The 14,080-nt window shown below is 37.6% G+C and overlaps 1 protein-coding gene across 15 annotated transcripts in view; it reads right to left on the bottom strand.

Annotated features, from left to right (window-relative positions):
* The window catches only part of Ate1 (arginyltransferase 1), a 142,943-nt gene that overhangs the window by 36,131 nt on the left and 92,732 nt on the right, over positions 1–14,080 (bottom strand). The window contains exon 13 of one of the 15 annotated variants that reach the window (XM_020171760.2): positions 11,122–13,977. The exons of the other annotated variants lie outside the window; for them this stretch is intronic. Coding sequence (XP_020027349.1) covers positions 13,895–13,977 — 83 coding nt within the window. The 3' untranslated portion in view covers positions 11,122–13,894. Of the gene's footprint in view, positions 1–11,121; positions 13,978–14,080 lie in introns of those variants that run through there. 15 annotated transcript variants of the gene reach the window in all.

Genomic DNA, 14,080 nt, shown 5'->3' with positions numbered 1-14,080 from the left:
ACATTTCATTCTTCTTCACGGCTGAGTAAAACTCCATTGTATATAAATACCACATTTTCTTAATCCATTCATCAATAGTGGGGCATCTTGGCTGTTTCCATAACTTGGCTATTGTGAACAGTGCTGCAATTAAACATGGGTGTGCAGGTGCCTCTGGAGTAACCTGAGTCACATTCCTTTGGGTATATCCCAAGGAGTGGGATTGCTGGATCATATGGCAGATCTATGTTTAGTTTTTTATGAAGCCTCCACGTTGTTTTCCAGAGTGGTTGCACTAGCTTGCATTCCCACCAGCAGTGTATGAGGGTTCCTTTTTTCCCACATCCTCGCCAACACCTGTTGTTGGTGGTGTTTTTGATGATAGCTATTCTAACAGAGGTGAGGTGGATCTTAGTGTGATTTTGATTTGCATTTCCTTTATGGTCAGAGATAGTGAGCATTTTTTCATGTGTGTTTTGGCTACTTAAATTTCTTCTTTTGAGAAATTTCTGTTTAGTTCAGTTGCCCATTTCTTTATTGGTTCATTGATTTGGGGAGAGTTTAGTTTTTTGAGTTTCCTGTATATTCTGGTTATCAGTCATCTGTCGATGACTAGCTGGCAAATATTTTCTCCCACTCTGTGGGTGGTCTCTTCAGTTTAGAGACCATTTCTTTTGTTGTGCAGAAGCTTTTTAATTTTATGTAGTCCCATTTGTCCATCCTTTCTCTTAGTTGCTGAGCTGCTGGGGTTCTACTGAGGAAGTCCTTGCCTATACCTGTTGCTTCCAGAGTATTCCCTGCTCTTTCCTGCATTAACTTCAGAGTTTCAGGTCTGATATTAAGGTCCTTGATCCATTTTGAGTTGATACTAGAACAGGTGATAAACATGTATCTAGTTTCAATTTTTTGCAGGCAGATATCCACTTTTCCCAGCAATATTTGTTGAAGAGGCTGTCTTTTCTCCATCATATGTTTTTGGCGCCTTTGTCAAAAATAAGGTGGGCATAGCTGTGTGGATTCATATCCAGGTCCTCTATTCTGTTCCACTGGTCTTCATGTCTGTTTTTGTTCCAGTACCATGCTGTTTTTATTGCTATTGCTTTGTAATTTAGTTTGAAGTTGGGTATTGTGACACCTCCAGAATTACTCTTTTTGCTGAGTAATGCCTTGGCTATTCGCAGTCCTAAGACTTTTTAAAAAACTCTTATAAAAATAAGAACAATCATTGACAATTGTTAAAGTTTACTTTGTCTTAGTAAATAGTAAAATGTACCTCAGTCCTATGTACAAATATTGGGAGAAAGACTTTTGCTGTTTGTTGTTCCTTGGTGTCATGCAAACTAGGAAAACCTAGTTTTTAATTTTAAGATCAAGAATTAGCACCATTCACTGTTCATTGGCATTGGGGAACTATTTCCAGGACTCTTCCCAGGTACCAAAATTTAGGGATTCTTAACCCTTTTATATAAAATAGCATAGTGCTTTTGTATATAACCTACATGAATGCGTGAAATCATCTCAGTTTATTTATAATACCTAATACAGCTTAAATGTTATTTAAGTAGATGTTGAACTATACCATTTTGGAATTAATGACAAGAAAAAAACTTGTGTTTGTTCAGTACAGACATTTTTTCCCCAGATATTTTTGATTTATGGTTGGTTGAATCCACAGATACAGAGCCTGACAATACTAAATTGTGCATAAGAAAGCGTATCTTTGAGATTCCAAGATGGTGGCTAGAGGTAGGAAGCAGAAAGCGACCCTCCTATAGTGAAATCTTGGAGAGATGCTGGAGACACACTTTGCAGGCATAATCACGGAGAAAAGGCATAACTTTGACCCCTCCACATCTCTAGCCGGTGCAGAGAATCTCCACTTCACGTTAAATGGAGAACCGAGGAGGGCCCCTGGGGCCACCAGTGGCCGGCGCCCATACAGCTTGGGAAGACGCGGACCAGCTTACTGTCAATTAGTACACTAAAGCTCCCTGTTTTTACCTTTGAAACTCTCTTGTCTGATACCTTGTTCTGCTTTCTCCCTTTTGTCTGTATATTTGTTTTCCCCTTTTCTTTAACTTCTTGCTTTCCATCTCAGCTCACCCTTCCAATCTAAATATTACCATTGTTATTATTACAAGCTAGAAAATACTTAATTGCACACAGTACAGGGACAGTACCAACACCAAGGACAATGACGGGAAGACAGAAAAAACAGGGAAACCAGTTTCCCCACAGCAAAAAATTAGTACAGGAACCAGAGGGGAATGAAGAGAACAGAAACTCAGATCCAGACTCCAACAAAATGAAGATAAACTATGCCAAAGGACCCAATGAAGCCCAAAAGAATAATTTAAAAGAAGACATACTACAAGTACTCAATGAGAATTTTATAGAGACGATACTGGATAGGGTCAACCAAAATGTACAGGTGACACTCAAGAAATTCGAAGACAATAAAAATAGAGAATTTGAAAAAGCAAAAGAAGAAATAAAGGAAACCATAGAAGCACCGTATAAACACCAAAGTGAAAGAGAGAACACAATGAATAAACGGATAAATGAACTCAGGATAAAAATAGACAACATTAAAGAAGAAAACTGCCAGGATATGGAAAACCTCAGAAAAAAGAATGAAACAGAACTGCAAAACAAAATGGAAGGCCAATCCAGCAGAATAGAACAAACAGAAGACAGAATCTCAGAACTTGAAGATGAAATGGTAATTAAAGGAAAACCCGAAGAACTATTAATTAAACAACTCAAGACCTGTGAAAAGAAAATGCAAGAACTCACTGACTCCATCAAAAGACCAAACTTGAGAATCATGGGCATCGAAGAAGGAGAAGAGGTGCCAGCGAAGGGAATGCGTAATATATTCAACAAAATAATAACGGAAAATTTCCCAAATCTAGAGAAAGATATTCCCATACAAATGCAAGAGGCCTCCAGGACACCAAACAGACCAGATCAAAATAGAACTACTCCACGACATATCATCATTAAAACAACAAGTTCAGAAACTAAGGAAAGAATATTGAAGGCTGTAAGAGAGAAAAAACAAGTAACATACAAAGGTAAACCCATCAAAATCACAGCAGACTTCTCAACAGAAACATTAAAAGCAAGAAGAGCATGGGGTGAGATCTTCCAGGCACTGAATGAAAATAACTTCAACCCCAGGATACTCTACCCAGCAAAGCTATCATTCAAAATAGATGGAGCAATAAAAGTCTTCCATGATAAGCAGAAACTAAAACAATATGTGACCACAAAGCCGCCATTACAAAAGATTCTGCAAGGGATCCTGCACACAGAAAGTGACACCCAACTTAACCATGAAAAGGCAGGCAGCACCAAACCACAGGATAAGAAAAAGCAAGACAGTAGAGAGTAACATCAAGTTAGGTACACACAATCAAACCTTCAAACAACTAAGACAACTAAATGGCAGGAATCACCACATACCTATCAGTACTAACGCTTAATGTTAATGGACTTAATTCACCCATCAAAAGACACTGTTTGACAAAATGGATTAAAAAAGAAGATCCAACAATTTGTTGCTTACAGAAGACTCATCTCACCGACAGAAATAAGCATATGCTTAGGATGAAAGGCTGGAAGAAGATTTACCAAGCCAATGGCCCCCGAAAACAGGCAGGAGTAGCAATACTTATCTATGACAAAGTAGACTTCAAACTACATTGATCAAACAAGATAAAGAAGGACATTCCATACTAATAAAAGGGAAAATAGACCAAAAGGAAATAATAATCATCAATCTGTACGCACCCAATGTCAACGCACCCAATTTCATCAAACATACCCTGAAAGACCTAAAAGCATATATAAACGCCAACACAGTGGCTGTGGGAGACTTTAACACCCCATTATCATCAATAGATAGGTCATCCAAACAAAAACTCAATAAAGAAATCCAAGATCTAAAATATGCAATAGATCAAATGGACCTAGTAGATGTCTACAGAACATTTCATCCAACCTCTACACAATATACATTCTTCTCAGCAGCCCATGGAACCTTCTCCAAAATAGATCATATCCTAGGGCACAAAGCAAGCCTCATCAAATATAAGAAAATAGAAATAATACCATGCATACTATCTGACCACAATGCAGTAAAAGTAGAACTCAACAACAAAGGTAAAGACAAAAAACATGCAAACAGCTGGAAACTAAATAACTCATTACTTAATGAAGAATGGATCATCGATGCAATAAAAGAGGAAATTAAAAAGTTCCTGGAAGTCAATGAAAATGAAAACACAACCTACCGGAACCTATGGGACACAGCTAAGGCAGTCTTGAGAGGAAAGTTTATAGCCATGAGTGCATATATTAAAAAGATTGAAAGATCCCAAATCAATGACCTAATGATACATCTCAAACTCCTAGAAAAACAAGAACAAGCAAATCCCAAAACAAATGGAAGGAGAGAAATAATAAAAATAAGAGCTGAAATCAACGAAATAGAAACCAAAAAAACCATACAAAGAATTAATGAAAAAAAAAGTTGGTTCTTTGAAAAAATAAACAAGATCGATAGACCCCTGGCAAACCTGACTAAAATGAGGAGAGAAAAAACCCAAATTAGTAGAATTAGGAATGCAAAAGGGGAGATAACAACAAACACCATGGAAGTCCAGGAAATCATCAGAGACTACTTTGAGAACCTATATTCAAATAAATTTGAAAATCTAAAAGAAATGGACAGATTTCTAGGTACATATGATCATCCAAAACTGAACCAAGAGGAAATTAATCACCTGAATAGACCTATAACACAAAATGAAATTGAAGCAGCAATCAAGAGTCTCCCCAAAAAGAAAAGTCCAGGACCTGATGGATTCTCTGCTGAATTCTATCAGACCTTTAAAGAAGAACTGATACCAACCCTCCTTAAACTGTTCCATGAAATAGAAAGGGAAGGAAAACTGCCAAACACATTTTATGAAGCCAGTATTACACTTATCCCAAAACTAGGCAAAGACACCTCCAAAAAGGAGAACTATAGGCCAATCTCCTTAATGAACATTGATGCAAAAATCCTCAACAAAATAATGGCAAACCGAATTCAGCAACACATCAAAAAGATTATTCACCACGACCAGGTAGGCTTCATCCCAGGGATGCAGGGGTAGTTCAACATACGAAAATCAATAAATGTAATAAACCACATTAACAGAAGCAAAGACAAAAACCACTTAATCATCTCAATAGATGCAGAAAAAGCCTTTGATAAGATCCAACATCATTTCATGATAAAAGCTCTAAGAAAACTAGGAATAGAAGGAAAGTTCCTCAACATTGTAAAAGCTATATATGACAAACCTACAGCCAGCATTATACTTAACGGAGAAAAATTAAAACCATTCCCTCTAAAATCAGGAACAGACAAGGATGCCCACTATCTCCACTCCTATTCAACATAGTACTGGAATTCCTAGCCAGAGCAATTAGGCAAGAAGAAGGAATAAAAGGAATACAAATAGGTAAAGAAACTGTCAAAATATCCCTATTTGCAGACGACATGATCCTATACCTTAAAGACCCAAAAAACTCTACTCAGAAGCTTCTAGACATCATCAATAGCTATAGCAAGATAGCAGGATATAAAATCAACACAGAAAAATCATTAGCATTTCTATACACTAACAATGAACAAACGGAAAAAGAATGTATGAAAACAATTCCATTTACAATAGCCTCAAACAAAATCAAATACCTAGGTGTAAACCTAACAAAAGATGTGAAAGACCTCTACAAGGAAAACTATACACTTCTGAAGAAAGAGATTGAGGAAGACTACAGAAAGTGGAGAGATCTCCCATGCTCATGGATTGGTAGAATCAACATAGTAAAAATGTCGATACTCCCTAAAGTAATCTACATGTTTAATGCAATTCCCATCAAAATTCCAATGACATTCATTAAAGAGATTGAAAAATCTTCTGTTAAATTTATATGGGAACACAAGAGGCCACGAATAGCCAAGGCAATACTCAGTCAAAAGAACAATGCTGGAGGTATCACAATACCTGACTTCAAACTATATTACAAAGCAATAACAATAAAAACAGCATGGTACTGGCACAAAAACAGACATGAAGACCAGTGGAACAGAATAGAGGACTCAGATATGAAGCCACACAACTATAAGCAACTTATCTTTGACAAAGGAGCTAAAAATATACGATGGAGAAATAGCAGCCTCTTCAACAAAAACTGCTGGGAAAACTGGTTAGCAGTCTGCAAAAAACTGAAACTAGATCCATGTATATCACCCTATACCAAGATTAACTCAAAATGGATCAAGGATCTTAATATCAGACCCCAAACTCTTAAGTTGATACAGGAAAGAGTAGGAAATACTCTGGAGTTGGTAGGTATAGGTAAGAACTTTCTCAATGAAACCCCAGCAGCACAGCAACTAAGAGATAGCATAGATAAATGGGACCTCATAAAGCTAAAAAGCTTCTGTTCATCAAAAGAAATGGTCTCTAAACTGAAGAGAACACCCACAGAGTGGGAGAAAATATTTGCCAACTATTCATCAGACAAAGGACTGATAACCAGAATATACAGGGAACTTAAAAAACTAAATTCTCCCAAAACTAATGAACCAATAAAGAAATGGGCACGTGAACTAAACAGAACTTTCTCAAAAGAAGAAATTCAAATGGCCAGAAAACACATGAAAAAATGCTCACCATCTCTAGCAATAAAGGAAATGCAAATTAAAACCACGCTAAGATTCCACCTCACCCCTGTTAGAATAGCCATCATCAGCAACACCACCAACAACAGGTGTTGGCGAGGATGCGGGGAAAAAGGAACCCTCTTACACTGTTGGTGGGAATGTAGACTAGTACAACCACTCTGGAAAAAAATTTGGAGGCTACTTAAAAAGCTGGACATCGATCTACCATTTGATCCAGCAATACCACTCTTGGGGATATACCCAAAAGACTGTTACTCCAGAGGCACCTGCACACCCATGTTTATTGCAGCACTATTCACAATAGCCAAGTTATGGAAACAGCCAAGATGCCCCAGCACTGACGAATGGATTAAGAAAATGTGGTATCTATACACAATGGAATTTTATGCAGCCATGAAGAAGAACGAAATGTTATCATTTGCTGGTAAATGGATGGAATTGGAGAACATCATTCTGAGTGAGGTTAGCCTGGCCCAAAAGACCAAAAATCGTATGTTCTCTCTCATATGTGGACATTAGATCAAGGGCAAACACAACAAGGGGATTGGACTTTGAGCACATGATAAAAGCGAGAGCACACAAGGAAGGGGTGAGGATAGGTAAGACACCTAAAAAACTAGCTAGCATTTGTTGCCCTTAACGCAGAGAAACTAAAGCAGATACCTTAAAGCAACTGAGGCCAATAGGAAAAGGGGAACAGGAACTAGAGAAAAGGTTAGATCAAAAAGAATTAACCTAGAAGGTAACACACATGCACAGGAAATCAATGTGAGTCAATGCCCTGTATAGCCATCCTTATCTCAACCAGCAAAAACCCTTGTTCCTTCCTGTTATTGCTTATACTCTCTCTACAACAAAATTAGAAATAAGGGCAAAATAGTTTCTGCTGGGTATTGAGGGGGTGGGGCGGACAGGAAGGGGGTGGAGTGGGTGGTAAGGGAGGGGGCGGGGGCAGGGGGGAGAAATGAACCAAGCCTTGTATACACATATGAATAATAAAAGAAAAATGAAAAAAAAAAAAGAAAGCGTATCTTTGAGGCTGGCATGGTGGCTCAAGCCTGTAATCCTAGCTATTTGGGAGGCAGAGATCAGGAGGATGGTGGTTTGATGCCAGCCTGAGTGAGAAGTTCTTAAGACCCCACCTCAACCAATTAAAAGCACATGCCTGTCATCCCCAGAATGTTGGAAAGCATAAATAGGAGGCCAGCCCAGGCATAAAGTGAGACCCTACCTTAAAACCAATGCCAAAATAGATGGTAGAGTGCCTGTCCATCAAGTATGAGACCTTAAGTTCAACCCCCCAGTACTGCCAAAAACAAAAAAGGAAGTGTATCTTTGGAAAGGAGATTTTAAAAAATAAAAATAGATAATAATAATATATTAAAGTGGTGTTTTTAAACAGACAGGAAGCAGACTAAGGTGACAGTAACATTCTGCATTTTCCATACTAACATACATTCTCCAGATTCACCAAATATGTGAGCCCAATTTCCAGGATACTCTTTTTTTTTTTCTTCAGTACCGGGGCTTGAACTCAGAGCCTACACCTTGAACCACTCTACCAGCCCTTTTTGTGTTGGATATTTTCGAGTTGGGTGTCATGAACTATTTGCCCAGAGCTGGCTTCGAACTATGATCCTCCTGATCTACAGGCATGAACCACAGGCACCCAGCAATTTTCTTGTTTTGATACCCACTTCCTTGACATGTGGCTAAGTATAGCTGATTGTAACTCCAGCTACCTACATTCAAGCACTACCATCTTCAGTGATAAAAAAGAGTAAGTTTACTAAAGTATCCAGCAAGCAATATCATTCATTTTGCAACTTCAAGAAGTTCAACTTCAAATGTGCATTTGGAGATAATTTACTCTCAGAAATATGAAAAAGAGTAGAAGTTCAATTCTGCATCTATAGCTGTTAGGAAAGATACCATCCACTTAGTTGTAAATAACCACTGCAGTGCATCTGGGGAGGCCTTAGGAAGTTGTGGCAAATTTGATTTCTCATTAGGCATTGTTTTCCAGTGATTAAAACATGTTGGTTTGATATTCTCTTTTGAGGGAACACAAATCCAGCATTCGGGAAGGGATGCCAGGTTTGGAGAAATAGGTTCAGTGAGCACAAGATAGGGTGTACTTTCTGAGCCTGGCTTTTCCACAGGTAGTCAAGGTCAGAAGGGACTAGCTTTTTCCTTGGACATATGCTACAGAAACTACACAAGTATAGAAAAAAAAATGCCAGGAACCATGCCACTAAGAAAAAAAGAATGAGTAAAGAGAGGCAATGAGAAAATAACACAAATTCAAGCCTCAGAGCGTCAGGGGATCATACTAGGAAAAAGCTTTATATTAGTTTAGATTTTCGGCAATTGCTAGCAAGAGTTAAGGTGTACTAGAAAGAGTCTATCCTGGAAAAAAGTACAAAACACTTAGTCCAAATTAGAAATTTGTATTTTTATAGTAAACTTAAATTCAATAGCCTTACTGATAATGTATGGCTTGGTTATTTCAAAATATATACAGAGGAGAACAAAATCTAGACTAAACTGTGCTAAAATGTATATGCCACTGTAAGTGGAAACAGAAATAAAATTATTCTAACTAGACTTTTTGAAATAAATACTAAAAATACTGTAGTTATAAAAATTATAGAACAAAACTGGAATAAAAATTATTTTTTAATCCTCTAAGACAAGAAATTTTACATGTATTTTTGCAACAAGTATTTCAGGGCTCAATGATAAAATGGTCACTTATGATCTAAGAATAAGATGAGTAATATCATATGGGAAATATCATATGCTCAATAAAGTTTCATTTTACTTCTAAATCTGGAACGAAGGATTTTATACCAATGAGAAATAATATACACTGTTTGTCCAAAATTGTAAATCAAATCAAATCATAGTTTATCATGGCTCTAAAACCCGCTCCAAACATATGGACAACCCTTCCATGATGCTTTTCTGTGAAGTATGTATGCTAGACACTGCCTGCCACACAGTATTAACACTTGTATGCTGAATGATCAAATGAATGGCCAAGTAGTTTTTACTTTACTAAAAAAGTTTTAATCTTATGAAAAGTGAAGTAGCACGAAGTATGAAGTAAACGCAACAACAAAATCATGCAGCATGTCTTGTTTTTTACATGTATATCTGTGTACAGATGTATGCACAGGAGAAAAAAGCACAGAGGAGAGCATAAAATGTTAACAATGCTACATCACAAAATTATACATCATTTTATTTTTCCTCTGAGTAGTGGTTTTATGCATGTGCAAATTTTCTTTTTCTAAACTTGAATCCACTGCCTTGTACAAGCTATGCAAGCACTCTACCACTAAGTCCATACTTTGGTAAATTTTCAACTAGGTTTCTCAGTATTTTTTGTAAAAAATAACTTAAGCAAAAAAAAAAAAAAAAAAGGAAGATGTAACAGTGATGTAGAGTTTTTAAAATCTACACATATCCAACTATCAATTTTAAAACAGTCTAACAGCAGGTGTTTACATCTAAAACAATCTAAACCTCTAAATCTACTGCTTAGGAGGCTGAGACTAGTAAGGTCTGATTTAAGTTCAGCCCAGGCAAATAGTTCGTGAGACCTCCATCTCAATCAATAGCTGGGTATAGTGGTGTGTGCCTGCCATCCCAAGCTATACAGGAGGCTAAGATCAAGACGATCACAGACAATGAGACCCCCATCTCAACAGAATAAAGCTGTGTGTGGTGGTGCATACCTGTCATCCCAGCAAAAATAGGAGCATAAAATAGGAGGATCGTTCTCCAGGCTAGCTGGGCAAAAAGCGAAACTGTACCTGCAAAATAACTAGATCAAAAAGGGTGGAAGCATGGCTCAAGCAGTAGAGCACTTGCCTACCAAGGATGAAGCCCAGTACTGCCAGGCGCTGGTGGCTTATGTCTGTAATCAAAGCTATTGGGAGGCTAAGATCAGGAGGATAGTGGTTCAAGGCCAGTTTGGGCAAATAGTTTGAGAGACTCCATCTCCAAAACAGAGCAAAAAGGATTAGAGATGTGGCTCAAGCAGTAAAGTGCCTGCTTTGCAAGTCCGAAGCCCTGAGTTCAAACTCCAGTCCCGCCAAAAACCAAAAACCAAAAAAACAAAAAACCCAGTACTGCCAAAAAAACAAAACAGACAAACAACAACAACAAAAACCCAACCTAATACACACCGTAAAGACCTATTTAGGAACAAGATAATTTTTTTAGACTTTCGCAAGTTATTTCAGTTTGCCAATCCCTCCCTATGTAGTACCACTAAGTAGTAAATACAAAAGGTTTTTACTGTTACACAGACTTATTAGTTGAGCAAATAACCAAAGATTCCAAATCTGTAAAGAGAGGGGGCTGAGCACAACTGGATATTCGTGTGTGTGTGTGTGTGTGTTGGGGGGGTCATTCGTGTGTGTGTGTTTGGGGGGGGTTCCAGGGGGCTGTGTGTGTGTATTTGGGGTGTGTGTGTGTGTGTGTGTTGGGGGGGGGGGGTTCCAGAGGCTTACAGCAGTGTAGGATAGGGAGAAAGTGTGATTTTCCTGACAACTGGCCACTGCTGCACCTGAAGGCACACTTGGTTTTACAGGACTATGGTGATCAGCTGTGCCTTCCATAGAGCAACTGCACTACAGCTGGGAGGAAAAACAATCACCACGCGGATGAACAATAATTACCCATATTAAGCTCTGGATTTTCTCTGAGTCAGAGTTCGGGTCATGTAAAAGTAAAACTGGCCCTGGAGAGGAAAGTTTCTCACAGACTGCCACTTAAACCTCCAATGGCCATGTTTCACAGCAGGCTTAATACATTCCAGCATGTAACTGCATTTTAATTTCCTAAAACCACAGGATGTAAGTCTGAATTCAAAAAGTGTCTGGAATGTGATATTCAATATTGATAGAACTGTACAGTATTCTCTTGAAAGTTCCAAAGACTCTGCAGATGGAAAAGGATCTTCATTTTCTTTGAGGCATTACTCTTAAAGAAATTTACTCTGAGTTTTGTACATGAATTCTAACCAATGAGTACTAAGAGGCAGAGCCACTGCTATGAAAATTAACTAGATTACAGGGAAAGAACATGCTATGTATTCATCACTTGTCAGAAGAGTGTGTGTTCTTGATAAAAATGGTCTACATCAGACTTTAAATCTTTTCCATGAAATGGCTGTTGGCACTTATTTTGAAAAAGAATTCTAAAGTCTAGAAACTGTATGAGTATTTACTTGCATGTCTATTTAGTGCATGGAAATTACTCAGTCACATTCTCAACTTTATAAAGCAAGGACTTGTAATTTCATTAATCTCCAAGTGTGTATATGGAAAAGAAGCAACCTTTAAAATAGATTAAAAGGAAAAAGAGGAGGTGAAAATGTGTCATAATTTTGGAAGTTAAGAACAAATTCAAGATCACAACACTACTCAGAGAAACTTATAAACTTGTATATGTGAATATAAAATAATTCAAGATATTTAGCAGTTTTCACCATAACGTACTGGCTCCATAAAGCTAAGAGGAGAGTTTATTTATTTCTTTATTGTCTTCGAGAGGAGAGAGGAGTAATTATGTGCTGTTATCTACAACACTATTACCTTTGGCTATGTGCCTGACTCCAATGCTGAATGACAAATATGATGCTTATTTTTAAGCACTGTACTTTGTGATCAGTGAGGTGTAACTTGGAATGAACAATCCATTCTGATTAGCAATTTAAGGTATAGCAAAGATAAAGCCCTGGTTATGCTATAAAACCTGAATATTTGGAAAACCTGGAACCAACACCAGGGTGCCTGAGGCCACTCTTCACCAGATTCTAAAGTCTTACCATGGGTAAGAAGTACCACTCTTGATTTTATAATAGCTTTTCAAGGAGGTCACAAAATACATTATATGACCTAATTTTTAAAAAGGAAAAACTGAACATCTTAGAACTGTAGCAATTACTACATTTCTTTCCTTGCTTCCTCCCATTTGATTTTCTCCATCTACTCCTTTCTCCTCCACCAGACCTTTGCATTTTTTTTTGTTGTTGTTTTTGTGGGTTTTTTTTTTCCCCCAGTGGTACTGGGGTTTGAAACCCAGGGCTTCATGCATGCAAAGATGGTATTCTACTGCTTGAGCCATGTCTCCAGTTCATTTTGCTGTGGTTACTTTGGAGATAGGTGCTCTAGAACTGTTTTCCTGGGCTGGTCTTGAACTGCAATCCTCCTGATCTTAACCTTCCAAATAGCTAAGATTATAGGCATGAGCCACTGGTGCCCAACTTTCTTCTCTTTTAGATCACAGGAGGGTAGCAGAAAATGTTTGTGTTCTTAAGAAGTATGTTTCAGTATCTCTTTTGTGGTGGATTGTGTGAGGATTCAAAGCTCAGTTAAGCATAATTTGGAACATCAAGCATTTTCAGTCTGGGGAAGCCACATCTGTCAATGTAATACATCCCATTCCCAGAGCATCAAATTCATGTCAAGCTAACAAAACCTCAGTCCAATACCTTAGGATCAGTACTATTTTAAACTGTTAGTGGTACTCAGACTATAGAGAGGTAAACAGAACACACACTTCTCTAGAGAGAAGATACAGAGCAAATAAAAATAAATGTAGACCAAAAATTGTGACATATATGCATGCAATGCAGCATTCTAATTTGGGTACAACCACCAAAAAAAAAAAAAAACAAAAAACAATAGGGGGAGATTTTGGCATGTTTGTCTTATTTTAGTACTCACTGTAGTTCAATAAGATAGGTCCTATTATCATTACTACTATCAGCATACATTAATTGTAGAAAATAATGGGTCATTCTGACATTTTCCTACATGCATATGATGTACTCTGATCAAATAGGTAGGTCTTAAAATTATCTTAATAGTAAAGAGGAGGAATCTGAGGGCAGGGAGATCTTCTAACTGCACAAGAACACAGTATACCAGCAGAGAACAAAGCCAGAATCTGAATCCAGGAAGTCTGAGTCCAAGGCTAAACAAACTTTTAGTGTCTGTACAAATTAGTTCAGACTAACATCCAAACTGGAATAATGTAAAACAAAACTAGGCAGGAAGCAAAGGACAGGATAAGAAAAGCGAACATACCAGAAATGTAAGAAGTAAGCTATCGCAGCCTGTTTGCTTCCATGACAGTATTCTACAATTTTATTCAATTCAACTGGTCAGTATTTCTATCTTCTCTACATTGGCCAAATAATAAATCTAGTGGACAATTTTTAAGCACTCTAATATCTGTAAAAGAAATGGATAATGGTGTCAGCCAGCAAAGCATGTAAAACCTAGTCCAACTGGAAAAGCCAGGACAGCAAATGGCACAGTAATGAGATTTCTTAAA

This window comes from Castor canadensis, chromosome 7 (genome assembly GCF_047511655.1).
Source record: "Castor canadensis chromosome 7, mCasCan1.hap1v2, whole genome shotgun sequence".
Classification (NCBI taxonomy): domain Eukaryota; kingdom Metazoa; phylum Chordata; class Mammalia; order Rodentia; family Castoridae; genus Castor; species Castor canadensis.
This window is presented reverse-complemented; position numbering and strand designations above follow the sequence as displayed.